A 15,121-nucleotide genomic window follows, 5' to 3' on the forward strand; every position below is an offset into this window, starting at 1 on the left:
AGCGCAAACGTCCTGCATCAACTAAATTCAATGTTTTCAAAAACAAAATGAACGGTTTCAAAGAAAAAAAAACTTTTATTTTACTGTACCATCTGACACACTAAAGATTCTGTTTCAAATTTATCAATATGTATTAGAATATGACCATTATAGGTACAAAACGTGTTTTCTTTTTAATGAAACTCATAGACTTGTGTAGCGCCTTTTGTGTTTTCACATAAAGTACTGCATATTTTCTCATCTTATTGCACAGTATTATTGAGCAAGTTAAATCATTTTGACAGACACAATTTTTTTTCGGATTTGCTCCGCGTTTTGAAAATACAGCAGATTTTTCATAGATTTTGAAGTAGATTTACAATTTATTTCATTCACGATCCGATCGCAATGCTTGACCACCGTTATGTATTCTTTCACGATCTTTTATCTTGATATACCGAATGACAGCCGAAAGAGACTACAGACAATAAATGTCGGGAATTAATCAACTATTGTAATATAAAAAGCAGAAACACAACCATACTGTTTTACGTTTACTTCATATATATTCTGAATCCTAAGACTACGTCCTGCACTGACGTCAACCCTAGATATAATATGTAACGCGACGTCGTAACTCCCGCGGTATTCTCAATACTCTCCAACCCCATAGCTGCAGTTGAAATTCCGCGAATTATAACGACGCTTGCGGTCAAATAGTTTCATCGAGGGCAAATAGTTTTTTTTTTTCTTAAAACTAAATTTTATTAACATATTTACATTTGTTAATAGATACATCAAATATTGGTACCGTATCCCTGCCTCGTTATCATTAGTATAGAACATTTGTTATGGTTAATTGTGATATTACACAGATTTTAATTAAACCGGATATAATTTATGTCTTCACCTGAATGATTTTTTATACTAGTTTCTTTGTTTACAAAATAGCTAGATAACACGTGTAGTGCTTTTTGGAATATACTTTAGTGTATTATCTAAGGAATTTTTCCAAAATATTTGTTTTTAAAGGATTATTAATATATGCAGTTATGTTTTTCTGTTGTAAATATTCGTTTGAAATTCATATGTGTTTTACAAAATATGTCTACAGTAAAATCGGATGCTATTTCATCAGATTATTCAGTTGAAGGTAATTTTCATTTACTTAGTGTTCTTGTCGTACTAGATTTCTTATATCTTGACTTATATCTTGAATAACATTAAACTGGTAAATATTTAGTGGACAACAACAAAAAGCGGCGAACAATATAATGCAAATAATAACGCAACAAGAATAAAACTACTGTTGTATAAAAATAGTCAAATCTCTAATCACAATTGATAAACACTATAATACATGTATGTACATAAACAGGTAAACATACCTGTACAATGTATGAAGACAATTACAGTATACTCCCAATATTTGAGTGAGGTATTATTTTTTTCAGAGTCATCATTCATAATATCATGTTTCAAGCTTTAATAGTCTGCCAATCTTACATGTATATCCTAAAAAGTTTCTTGTTTCAATATAATTTCTGATCTCTTGTCTTAATATTTTGAGTGGTTGAACATTTTTATTTTTTTGTCAGACATATAGTATACTTTATATATGGTGTAACTGATAATAGTTAAAAGTAAATTAAGTTCATAATACTCTTTATCATATATTTTATATCCAAAAGATATGTTTTTTAGATTAATAACATGTCTTCCAATATCTAATTTCTCAATAATTTGTTGTACTTTTTTTCCAGAATAATTCAAAATATGAACATTTGAGGAAGAAATGTTTTCATAATTCTCTATTTTTTTACAGTGTAAGCAAGTATCTGTTTCTATTATATGCCATTGTTTTAACAATTTATTACAGGGAAGTATATAATGAAGCAGTTTCCATCTAAATCTTTTATATCTATTATCATCTAAAAATGTAAAGATAAATTTTAATGTTTCATATGCTAGATAAGTATTTTTTAGTGTTACATATGATTTCCATTTTAAAAAGTCAATGGGTGTTTGTATTTCCTTTGTTTTAAGTAAGAAGTTATAAATGTCACGATTATTTAGGGTTTGAATAGGTTTTTTGTTTATGATGTTAAGATTTTCTTTTATATTTATATTGACTTTAGTATGTTTAGATGGTGAGTTTTTGATGATATTGGTCAGCTGTTTTGGAATAGCTTTCTTCAGTTTTGTAAGCTCAGCTATCCAGTTTTCCTTTTTTTTAGTTTACTTAGTATGATGTGTGAGGATATGTTTCCGTCTTTATCTAATAAATCATTTATAACCAGAATGTTGCTTTGTATCCAGTTTTTAAACAGTAAACATTTATTGTTGATGTTAATGTATGTATTGCCCCAAATTATTTATTTCCTTATTTCCCAAAACATGGTAGGCTTTTGTTTAGTTTTTTTCTTTTGCTTTAATCCAGGTCTTTATTAACTGCAGATAAAACTCTGGGATTTGTTTTATTATATTTTTTTCAATAATATTTATATTGTCTATACTCATCTTGAATATTAAGAAATTATCTCCCATCTTATCCAGAAAATATTTTGGTATTATCTTCCAAGTTTGTTCAGCATTTTCTTCAAACAATAATTGTTTAATCCATTTGAGTTGAATTGTTGATATATAAATATCTATACAAATCATTTTTAATCCCCCTTCCATATAATTTTGTGACAAAGTATCTCTTTTAATCATATCTCTTTTCCCATTCCAGATATAGTTATATATCATAGTTTTACTGTTTTGTATAAAGTCTTTTGGTAATATCATATTAATCGCTATATAAGTTATATTTGGGAGTATAAGAGACTTTACTACAGTTATTCTTCCTAGCATACTTAGCTTTCTTTTTGACCACATACATAATCTTTTCAATTTTATCAGCTTGCTTTTGACAATTAAGTTTTTGACACTTTTCTTTATTATAGCCTAAATAAATGCCTAAACTTTTTATTGGTACTTTCGTCCAATTGATTCTTTCAAATTTATCTTTAGTATGTTTAAGTCTACCTAGCCAAATTCCTTCAGTTTTAGTTCTATTTAATTTAATCCAGAGAATGAGCCAAATGTTTCTTTTAAGTTCATGACTAAAAATATCTGTCACCAAGGTCCAGAGCACTGTTAGATAAGGAGGAGCTAACTCGTATGTACTCGAACCAAAGGACAGGGGGTCAGTCTATCGCTAGACTTAATGTTCTGATAGGCATAGCTAAAACGCAAGGAAGGTTTTTATAATTTAATCAACGATAACAATTTAGATGAATGATGATAACAATCAATTAGTAAACAATGCCAAATAAATAATAATTAACGTACAAAGTATCAAATCTAAATATCAAATCCAAAGTAAAACTATTTCTCCTTACAATGTAAAATGTAAAATAAATGCCAAAACTACTAAATCATAAAATGAACTTAATCTCAAAATCAAAATGTATAGTCTCAAAAATAAAAGATTCTCAAAAGTATTTTCCAAAGTTAAACTACATGTATGAGTCAGAGATAAATTTTGTCTCAACAATAAACCGTCAACTATTTCAGATATTGTTATTATTTGAATTACTGACACCTAGTTGGAGAGACCAACATACCATTGGCATTGCTTAGGAAAAAGTTTTGCAAAATTTGTTTCAAAGATATATTATTCAATCATTTCAATCAAGTTGCTCATTGAATCATTGTAGTGATAATTGAGTAGTCAAAATGTGATAATTGACCCCCATCCCTATATGTCATAATTTGAAATTATCATAGTATTCAAACTTTTCATTTAGTTACAATGATTTAAAATTCTCTGTACTGAAAATACACGTTTGGAAAATATCTTACAAAGATATCAGGCTTATCATTGTGAAGGCCAGACGCGCATTTCGTCTACAAAAGACTAATCACAAAAGTTAAAAGGCAAAATAGTAACGAAGTTGAAGAGCATTAGTAGTTATTACAATAAAGTTAACGTTATCATGATATGTTCAACCTTCTACCACATAAAATTGACCTTTAGTCCCTAGAAGTCAGATTTTAGGAAAATCACATGATTTGAGACTAGTTTGTAAAAAACTACATTAGACTAAATCTGTTAGAGACTGAAGTTTCTGAAAACAAGATTATTTATTAGTTTAAAATGGCATTAAATAAGCTTTTGAGAGTATTCCAACAAGTTAGGAGGAAGAACGACTTGAATTGACCCTTCATATGTTGTACGGTCACTATCACGAATCGGTCGAGCAATGCCATTTGTTGATGTCTCAACTCATTAGCGACATATTGTTTTTGGTCTTAGATCTTTACACACCAGTATAGTCGTCTGGTATGTAATTTAACCGATTTGGGACCTATACCCGATTGTGACAATTTTGCTGAGCGTGTATTCGCATGGTGGATGATGCATGCATAACAGGAGACTCTTGTCCTTTCGATGCACACAGTCGCGCTATTTTGTAGTTCATAAGTTCATACGGTTCCCTCAGGTTTCTGTTTGTTACCTTTATTTTCGATTGATTCATAATCTATTACGAGATCTGAACATCGGTTAACCACTGTCGTTTTAATCTGATTTGGTCGTCCAAATGTTTAATTCAAGCCCATTGAAATTCGAATCTGGCGTAATATATTATAAGTCTGGTATCTTTGATTAGTGTTTTCTCATTGTGAAAGGCCGTCTGGTCATCTTTGTTTGCCGACATCCACGTACTTTGGTCAAAAATGGATATGCGTCTCATTGGCAATCATACCACATTTCTTTATTATTATTTTTGATAGCTGCAATATTTACGGTACCAATTTTTCTGCATCAGGAATCATTTCACAAATCATCTTACGAAAATACTCGTAAGTCTTGAACATTTCAGAGTAACTTACGAGAAATTTTTATCATTACATTTTTGTGAATAGGACCCCAGATGCAGATTTCGTCAACAATTGTCTCTTTAGTCATGCCAAAATATTTAATATTCCGAAACCTAATAGAAAAGTTGAGGGGTTGTTTAAGCAAATACAAAAACTAAATATGCATATGTCCATCTGTGAATACTCAATTTGAAAATAAATTCTCGCACAATTCAGGTAAAATTAGAAGTGAATTAAAACACGTCAGATGTCGTTAGTTAGGTAGGGACTGTTTATCCTATTGAGCACTGAAGTTTAATCTTTGTATTGATTCGAAAGGGTGTGTGTTTTAGTCTTTATTTAGGTTTGCATGTTGTATATTTAAAATTTTTTGTTTCTTTGTGTTTTTTTTTTTTATTTCATGATACTGTGTATGCTTTTTCATGAAAACTATGCTTTCGTTGAACAATGTATGCTGTATAGGTTACACTTCTGTAAATATAGACAATGTAAATTCCCATAGGAACTCCTTTTACGGCTAAAACTGTACCACTTTTACTATGAAGTTTCGAAATATATCCTAGAATGGAAAGCTCATATGCACTACTATTCTTTTTCAAAGGTCAAAATATAGGGCTGTGCGGCATATTTTCAACATATTTATGCACCGAACTTCTAAGAGTTTAAACTTATAATTTAACTCTGTACTATACCTCCCTTCACTTTTGGTCTTCATTAGAATTCAATTTCGCCGCTATCCAAGTGTATTTATACTGGTAACATTCCCAAGTTATGTCTCTACGAGATTAAATACAAGGATCATATCAGGGAATTAGTAGGTAAAAGAAAATATCTATTAATATTATATTTCTCCCCTAAAGAGGCGTGGTTTGTGAAACAGCTTTATTTACAAAGTACCACCTATAAGGGTTAGAAAAGTTACATTTAACGATGGTTTACAAATTTGGAAATGTCTCTTAAGGTAGTTCAGGGGTATACCACCATCTTGAATTGCACAGTACATAATAGGTCTAGTTCTTTGCCCGAATCTGCAAATTTGGAGACAGATTTGCAATTTATTGGTTACACTGTTTATTCATATGAAGAAAACTTAGTGATTCATTGCATTATCGAAAATGTTTTAACTAATACCAAATATTTGTGTTTTTAGAATCAATTTTTCAAATAAGCCATTTAAGGGGAGATAACTCTTTTAGTACAAAATTTATACTTTACATATAGGGAAATTTTCATTTTTTACTGGTAGCAAGAAAACAAGTTCGGTGACATCATTTTTTCTTTCTATTTTCTTAAAATATATTATAAAACCTATCTTCTCATATTTTATTTCAAATTCTGTCATATAGATTTCTATTTATGCACAAAAATGTGTTTTTCTTTCATGAACAGCAAATTTTGGCAATTTTGAACGACTCGTACCTTGAAAAATAGTGCGGTGACCCATACTTTTTATTGTTGTTTTGAAAAAAGCATAGTAAAATCTTCATTTTGGCAAAGTATAAGAAAATTCTGTCATTTTTTTTCTATACCCCTGAACTACCTTAAGCTAAACAACAGATTATTTTAGCTATTGTATAATGCCTGTTTCGATCTCATTGATGGATTTACTTAATATCAAGAAAGTACGGTCAAACTATTTTACTCAAAGTTGACCTTTGATGAATTTGGTTTTTTGTTTAGGACCCTATTGGTCATATTATCTAACATTTCTACGCAATTATATACATACCTGAAATTCATAGGTTTTAATAGTTTTGAGTTTGTTGATGAAGGTAAGACAAAACGCTTCGAGCACACTAAATCTATGAAGTGTTAATTCGCCACTTTATCAGGAAGTGCTGAGTCTTTCAATCTTTGGTTTTCTTTAACAGTTGTTTATGATTTTGTGTTGTGTCAGGGTGTTGTTACTTTCATCAAATTTTGAATACATGTATTTTCTTATATTATTAGAGCACATACTTGATGGGCAGCTAGTGTTGTCTAATGTAATTATTTTAAAACTAGTATTATACAAGTCATATAGAATATATATTACAATGCAATAATGGTTCTACACATTTATCGTATTTCACAGATAATAGAAAAACGCAGATAAATTGATAAAACATGCCTTCAACATTTTTAATCAAACACAAATCTGGCGGAAAGTTTATACATCCAAAAGGTGGACATCGTAACCCGGCTAATGACACAAAATTGGTTCTCCATCAAGATATACATGACAGGATGTATTTTCAGTTTGATGTTCAGGAAAGTCACTGGGGTTACATTCGACATGTTAGCAGCGGAAAAATTGTTCATCCTGATGGAGGCCATTTGTTTCCAGGTAATGGTACCAACCTTGTTCTTCACTCAGATTATCATGCAGGCGCACTTTTTGCACTTGATAACGTTGATGATTATATAATTCATAAAGGGGGTAGATTTGTTCATCCAGACGGTGGAAGTCCAAATCCCTGTAACGACACATACGTGGTCCTGCATGAAGACAAACACGATGCTATGAAGTTCCAATTTGTTTCACCAGACGACATCAATAAAGAAGTCTTGATCTATGGAAAAACATCGGTTAATGGTCACTGGAGAATAATTAATACAATCATAAATCCAATGGCAGAACATACATATACCATATCGTTCACCGTGGGAAAGTCCAAGACGGAAAGCAGGAGTTCAGCTTTTGCCTTTAAATGGGAGATTTCCTGTGGGTTTTCAGCTAATACTGCATTTGGATCTGCCTAAGCGTCAATGTCAGCTTCCACAGAATATATGATAAAGAAGGCACCATCAAATACTTGGTCGGAGCAAAAAACCGTAACCAATCAAATCAAAGGTATTATTTTTGTTACTTGTTTACAATAAAAACAATACTCAGGTGAAAGGAAGAGGTGTGATCATTATTTCTTCACTGAAATAGGTAAAACTATTAAGTTCTTCAATTCTTTTAAAGTTATGTTTGATGTACTTCTAATTGTATAGGTTAATATATAGTATGGGCAATTTAATTTGAATAAAATGGGATGGAAGTGTTACGTCATAAACATGTAGATATTTAAGTGCTAACATGGTGGTAGATGCATGCATAGCAGACCCTTATCCTGCATCGTTTCTTTTGGAATCATGTGATTCATTCAGTTTTTGTTTGCTACATTGATTTGTCTTTTTAACCAATTTATGAGATTGGAACATCTGTAAACTGCTGTTGTCTTAATTTTCCCTGAAAGGCAATTTTACACAGTTTATTGTAAATAAGTTATTAGCAAAGAAATTTTAGTACCCAAATTCACATAGTTGTATAATACATTTGCACAAAATCTCTTTTTGGTTTAAGATGTGGCTCAAATCTAAATTTTAATGACAAGACATCAAAATTAAGGTTTTGAAGTTTTGCATGAACTGCAAGAAGTTTTCAGCCGTTTAGCAAATTTGTGAGTTTCAGTTGAAATTTTAAATACTGATATTCGATGAACTAACGCAAAATGTAATTTGATAGAATTACAATATTTTTTCTTTTCGGGGTCAAGGGCTCAGAAAAGTGGCCTTATCATACATACCCTTTCCTATGAAAACATACTAAATACTAAATACTTATTCCGTTGGTAAATGTAAAAATCATTATGAAACTAAGTTCGAATTTCCTCTGGCAAGTTCTGTTTATATTTCTTTATGTTTTTTTTAAGGATGTATGCGACCCCGGCTTGGTTGTGAGCAATCCTAATGAATATAAATCCAGAAAGCGCTTTGAAAGCACCAAATTTTTTAACTCTTACTTTTACTTTCTAGCACTTGGTTGATTACCCTGCTTGTGGACTGTTAGACAACGAGAGTATAAACAGCCCATTAGTGCATAATTTATAACATAATTTTGTTTTTGATTTTCAATTGGAAAATGTAGAAATCATTACGGTACTTAGGTCGAACCTCCTCTATGTAACTCTGACTTTAGATGGTTAAGATATTATGTTTATTGCAAAATATTTAAGTTGTAATATAATTGCCAAAGAGACAACTATCCACCAAAAACAAAGAACGCAGATGTAATCAACCAAAGGTGAACGTACGGCATTCAGCAATAAGCAAATTCATTATGAAAGGCACCGGTTTAATAGAATGTGACATGAATTTATGTTAAAAAGAATAACGACAACCAATGAATTACATGTTCCTGACTTGGAACATGCAAATGAACATGCAAATAACTAAGGTGACTTGGTCAAACATGTGTGTGAGCGTTAAATCTTCCCTTTAATGGCACAGTAGATAAAAAGCATACCATAAGATCAAATTGTAAAACTCAGTTGGAAAGAGTTTAACTCGTCAGATCGTCACGAAGCACAACTAACAAAAAGATTTACGACTCAGAGTACCGATCTAAGTGTACTTGCCGTTACTGAAAGCTAGTTCCATGCACGTTACAACTAACAAATACCTATTTTTGTTCGTAAACAAAATATCCATTATTAAACAACTAATGGATGTAGCGTTATTACTTCATAAATAGTCTCAGAATAGCATGATCTTTTTGTAATGTCAAAATATAAGTATTGACAGGATAAGTGTTCATAACTGTTTAGCAAGAAATGTTTAGTTATGTTTTAATTTGTTTCAAAAAATCAGTGTGAGAACTTATACAGACAATATAAGGTTCCTTTTGGTTATATATCTTCTCGAGCATTTATACATCACAAGTTTTTAATCGAGCGTTCCTGACGACGGTAAATCCTGAAAACTACTTCGGACACAGAACATTTATGAGGGGTTGATATCGTTTTCATGCAATTAACAAAAATGAGATTAATTGACCTGATGATTTAGCGAATTTCCAAAAATAATTAGGAAGAAGAAATAAAATGACGGTATAACCTCTTATTTATGCAATGCTGATCAACTAATCTTTAAAAAAAAATCGCCGGTTTAATTTTGTAGGAAGTTGAATATGACTTTTGTACTAATATTCTTTAATTATTTTCGTGTTCATCATTTATTCTGCTTTTAGTTGTTCCAGGAAAGTCTGTAGTAACATGGCAGTATGTATTTGATGTTGCCCAGTGTGATCATAAAGCTATCTTCCATAGCAACATTCTGGCTGACACTGATGACGTATCGAATGAACCGGAAGACTTGGCTGGTGTTGCATATGATTAAAACAAGCGGATTAAAATAATTGTGCATTCATATAAAATCATTGAAACATTTTAAAATTAATTACTTATTTATTATCTAACATGATTATGATAAAACAATAATTCAGCTAGAACAAAACCTTACACTTTCTATGATATATATATATATATCATATGTGATGTGATTACAATTGACATTTTTATAAGTAATAGTTGTAATTATGAGTAATGGTTGTAATTACAGTGTATAGTTTAACTTGTACTAGTTTATTTTCATTTATAGGCAGAAATTAGCATTTCAGAGTGTTTATTAGAAGATGTATGCAAATAATCCTATAACATATGAAGGGTAAAGAAAAGTTTTGTTTTATTTCGCTGTCACTTGAAATCGTAATTTCTCTTTTTAATTCTAGCGTACATATAAGAAAAAGCAGAACGCCCAAATTCAATGTGCTTAACGACAAAATTAGGTGTAAGCAGTGACATGTAAATCATAGAATATATATTTTGTTTCTTTGATTAGAAAATTTAATACCTCACAACTGATATCAAATTTTTCACGATCAAGTCATTTTAGTTGAAATAACTTTTTATGGTACGTTTGTTAAAATAGTTCACTACTCAACAATAATTCAGTTCCGGAAAATTTTCATTTTTGTTTTTCATAAAATGTCTTATTGAATCTGCGCCTTATAAACGCTATACTTAGGAAATGTTATCGATTTATGGTTATGGATTGATACATATTGACACTTATTTATGGTTTTTCTTGCTTAGATAGAGACTAGTAAAGTACCATTTAATAATATCTGTTGATAAACGAAAAAAACAAAAACAAAAAACAAACACCAGTGTTATTAAATTGTTGAAAAATGTAACTGTTAATGTAATTTAAGAATGAAAAGCATATCATTATAACCTTGCAATTTAATAACACTTATTGTCAGATATTTAAATAAATTCAGGGTAGTATGGTGTTATATTGCACAAAATTGAGCAATTTGTATATTGTCTTCGTTTTAGTTAAACAATCGTAAACAAAATAAAACACAAATTAAGATAATAGATGTATTTTCCAAGCAGAAAAAAATACGTTAATTTTGAGTTTCTAAAATTTCTAAAACAAAAATGTAACCAGATGTTTAAAGACAATTATGAATAAGAAAAAAATTATACACGTGCAAATTTTATTTGTCTAGCTATTGCATGATTTTGCCATCAATTTTTTTATGAATAAAATTAGTCTTCGCAGTGTTTTTTGCACTTTTGTGTTGACATAAAATATCATTGATATATAAAAGTAAGAAAATGTGGTATGATTGCCAATGAAACAAATCTCCACAAGAGACCAAATGACACAGAAATTAACATCTATAGGTCACCGTACAGCCTTCTACAATGAGCAAAGCCCATACCGCATAGTCAGCTATAAAAGGCCCCGAAATAACAAATGTAAAACAATTCAAACGAGAAAACTAACGGCCTGATTTATGTACAAAATAATGAACGAAAAACAAATATGATATACAGCAACAAACGACAACCACTGAATTACAGGCTCCTGACTTGGTCATTATCTGTTATTATCTGTTAATTAACACAATTATTTCCCATTCCAAACTAAAAGTCAAATTGGAAGAATTGGTCCTGCTTTATTTCATAAAAAGAATGGCTAACGTAGATACAACTATCCTGTAGTAAGGAAGGACACATAGTTCTTTGTAAAAAGACGCTCTGATTCAAACAAAAATCTACAACGAATCTATCCATCGAATTTGAAAAGGATACATAAGTATATCAACAATACTAAACTTTAAGGTAAATTCAAAAGGGGCAAGGTCCATACAAAATAAAACGTTAGACTTTATCAACCAACTGACATATTTCTTACATGACACAAGCGTTTTCCTAAGAGAATGGTGGATCAAACCTGGTTTTACAGCTAGCTAAATCGCTCACTTGTATGACAGTTGTTTATAGTTCCGTTATATTGACAAAATTGAATGAGCAACCCAAATAGATATAATAGTTTAATATGATTATTATTGGGATCCAAAAGTCAAAACTGCGTAATCATACATCAAATACATACAACACGACTGATTAAAATCTTTAAACAAACATACAAATAAATTTAACAAAGAAACCAACCAAAAAGTTTTGTAGTTGATAGTACAAACAGTATATAGTATAAATAAAGGCAACAGTAGTATACCGCTGTTCGAAACTCATAAATCGATAGAGATAAAAACAAATCCGGGTATACTTTTTCTCGATAAACTACAAATTATTCAAATATTAAGAAATGGGTAAACGATATGAAAACAACACTGTAAAAACCTCTTGTGTCCGAATCGCACTTTTGGATCCAACTGCACCAGGAACGCCCAAAATTACAAAACCCGATAGGTGGATTCATAAATACCGAGTCACTTAAAGAGTTATATGATCAAAAGGAACACAATAGCACAAAGGAAAATAAAGGGCAATCTGTAAAGTAAATAAAATGATACACAACTTCAGCACCTAAAATCTATAATTCAAGACAATCTTGGGTATTATTTGTGAAGTAAACACTGAATATTTCTCTGTTAGGTCGTGGTACTTCCCGTTGAACGTTTTGAGAAAAAAGAACTAGATGCTCGTTGACGTTACCCTCATCGGAATCCATTATCATTCAAGTTATATGTTCCAATGTTTGTGTTGTGGCTCTCTCAATTTGGGATATTTCGGAAATGTGCATTTTGAATTATGTTTAGATTACCAGTAATTACATGGTTAGATGGCTTATAAATATACGGAGAGTAAGAACAGACACATGTCAGAAGGTTTTTCAAGTATTCTCCTTCATCAAGATCTTGGAATGCTTGTGTAATGTTAATATTTTAGGTGCAATGGTTCTGGTGTAAATATGGGAGACAACAGGAACCGATTAATTTTGAAAAAAAGCTGAATTTTAGATTTACTTCTTTTGGATGAAGAACGTTGATGATTTCAATAGCATTGATTCTTTTTCTTTTTAATAATTTTGAAGGAATTTACTATTGTTACTTGTTTAAAAAGACGAAAAATAGCTACATCACATATTATACTCATACTGTATATTGCGTAAACATTTACATACACCCTTTGTCAAGTGCATAGTCTCTCAAACGTCCATGATCCAGAAATTATCTCTATCTGTTCGGAAAAGAATACTCAGTAAAGGGCTATTAGAATAGTGGTGAATATTTTCAATGATGTGTACTTTGATGGATGGAGGAGGATCATGGTCCGATTAATTAAAATGGTTTTAAAGTCTACTAAATAGTGGATTTTTATTATCATACCGGTGTAGGTTCATCCTTTTTCGCAATGTTTGTCGAGTTTCACCAACATGCAGTAGCCTACACAAGGTACACACTATTCCTTAAAATACGTTATCAGTGGAACAGTTCAGAGACTCAAATAATTTTGTGTAATAGGTTTTACCTGTTAAATAACTAACGAACTCTGGTAGTGATTATCATATTGCATGTTTAAACATGTTTAACATGCGCCTTTTTGTTCTGTTGTATGTTGGCAATTTGAAATAATGGGAACCGATTCACTAGATAGGGGTTTAAACAGTCAAAAATATCAAAAGTACATGGTTTAATTTTTTAAAAGGTATCCAAATTCTTAAAGTAATAATTACCTTTTAGCTGTATATTATTTAACTCGGGTGTTTACCGCAGGATATTCGATGCAACACACAAACGAGTGTACAGTGTTCCGTGTAGCAATATAGGGGATATGGTAACACTGGCGACGTTCGAGTCGGTATATTCGTTGTTTTGTTGTCAATCATACATAAAGCTAACAAGTTTATGATGCCATCGGGGACAAAATCTACCAGCAGAAAAGTTTCTTCTAGGACGATACTTAACTTTGACTTGGTAAATACAACATATACAGTTCGCTTCATATCTTGAATTACATCTAGAAATTTACAATAAGGGTCGGTTGAGAACAGAACTTTACGACAAAAGAGATGATTTCAGCTTCCAAAATATTAACTTTCCATTTCTATGTAGCAACATTCCAGCAGCGCCTGCATACGGAGTATGTATCTCCCAGTTGATACGAAATTCCAGGGCTTGTATTTCTAATCATGATTTCCATGATAGAGGGTTGTTCCTCACAAGGAAGTTATTAAACCAAGAATTCCAAGTGGTGAAGTTGAAATCATCCCTTCGTATATTTTACTGACGCCATCACGAGATGGCTGATCGTTATGGAATATAGAAAAAGTGATACCAGACCATTTGGTTGAAGTATTAAGAAAGGGATCCGAGGGTCTCACTCTTAAAAATAAAGAACAATTGAAGGATTTTTTATGTTCATATCAGGATGTATTTTCAAAATCCTCCTCAGATATCGGTTACACGGATCTGATAAAACATAAGATACATACAGGGGAGGCAAAGCCAATAAAGCAAAGACCTTATAGGCTACCTTTGGCAAAATGGGATACTGCCCAGGTAGAAATAGAAACTATGGTTTCCCGAGGCATCATTGAACCCTCAAGCAGTGCTTGGTGTTCACCAGTAGTGATGGTCACAAAAACGGACAAGAGTATCAGGTTCTGTTGCGATTTTAGAAAATTAAAATCTATTACTCTAAATGATTGTCAGCCATTGCCTCGAATAGATGATACCCTAGACGCTTTGAGTGGAAACAAATGGTTTTCTACTCTTGATATGAGGTCAGGTTATTGGCAATGCGGTCTGGAGGAGAGCGACCGCGAGAAAACTGATTTTGCTATCCCAGGAAGTGGTTTATGGCAGTTTAAAGTTATGTGTTTTGGACTTAGTGGGGCCCCGGCCACCTTTGAACGGTTAGTGGAAAGAATATTTTCTGGCCTAACCTGGAAGATCTGTCTAGTTTATCTAGACGATATAATCGTGTATTCAAAAGATTTTGGGGAACATCTTCGTAACTTGGGGAGGTTTGTGAACGCTTAGGGCAAAACAATTTAAAACTACATCCAGGCAAATGTGTTTTGACACGGAGTGAAGTTACGTTCTTAGGTCATAGGGTGACTCAAGATGGTATATGCACGGACGAGGCAAAAATAAGCGCGGTGCGCGATCGGCCTGTACCTAAGAATGTCAAAGACACACGAAGTT

At 31.6% G+C, this 15,121-nt stretch overlaps 1 protein-coding gene across 1 annotated transcript; it reads left to right on the forward strand.

Moving 5' to 3' along the window:
• The first annotated feature begins 891 nt into the window (after positions 1-891).
• On the forward strand, positions 892-10,012 carry LOC127710044 (galactose-binding lectin-like). Its single transcript, XM_052215770.1, is given in 3 exon segments — positions 892-1,132; positions 6,923-7,681; positions 9,845-10,012. Coding segments are annotated over 2 exon segments (876 nt in total). The 5' UTR covers positions 892-1,132; positions 6,923-6,954; the 3' UTR covers positions 9,994-10,012.
• The last annotated feature ends 5,109 nt before the right edge of the window (positions 10,013-15,121 follow it).

Source organism: Mytilus californianus, unplaced genomic scaffold (assembly GCF_021869535.1).
Source record: "Mytilus californianus isolate M0D057914Y unplaced genomic scaffold, xbMytCali1.0.p SCAF_7, whole genome shotgun sequence".
NCBI lineage: Eukaryota > Metazoa > Mollusca > Bivalvia > Mytilida > Mytilidae > Mytilus > Mytilus californianus.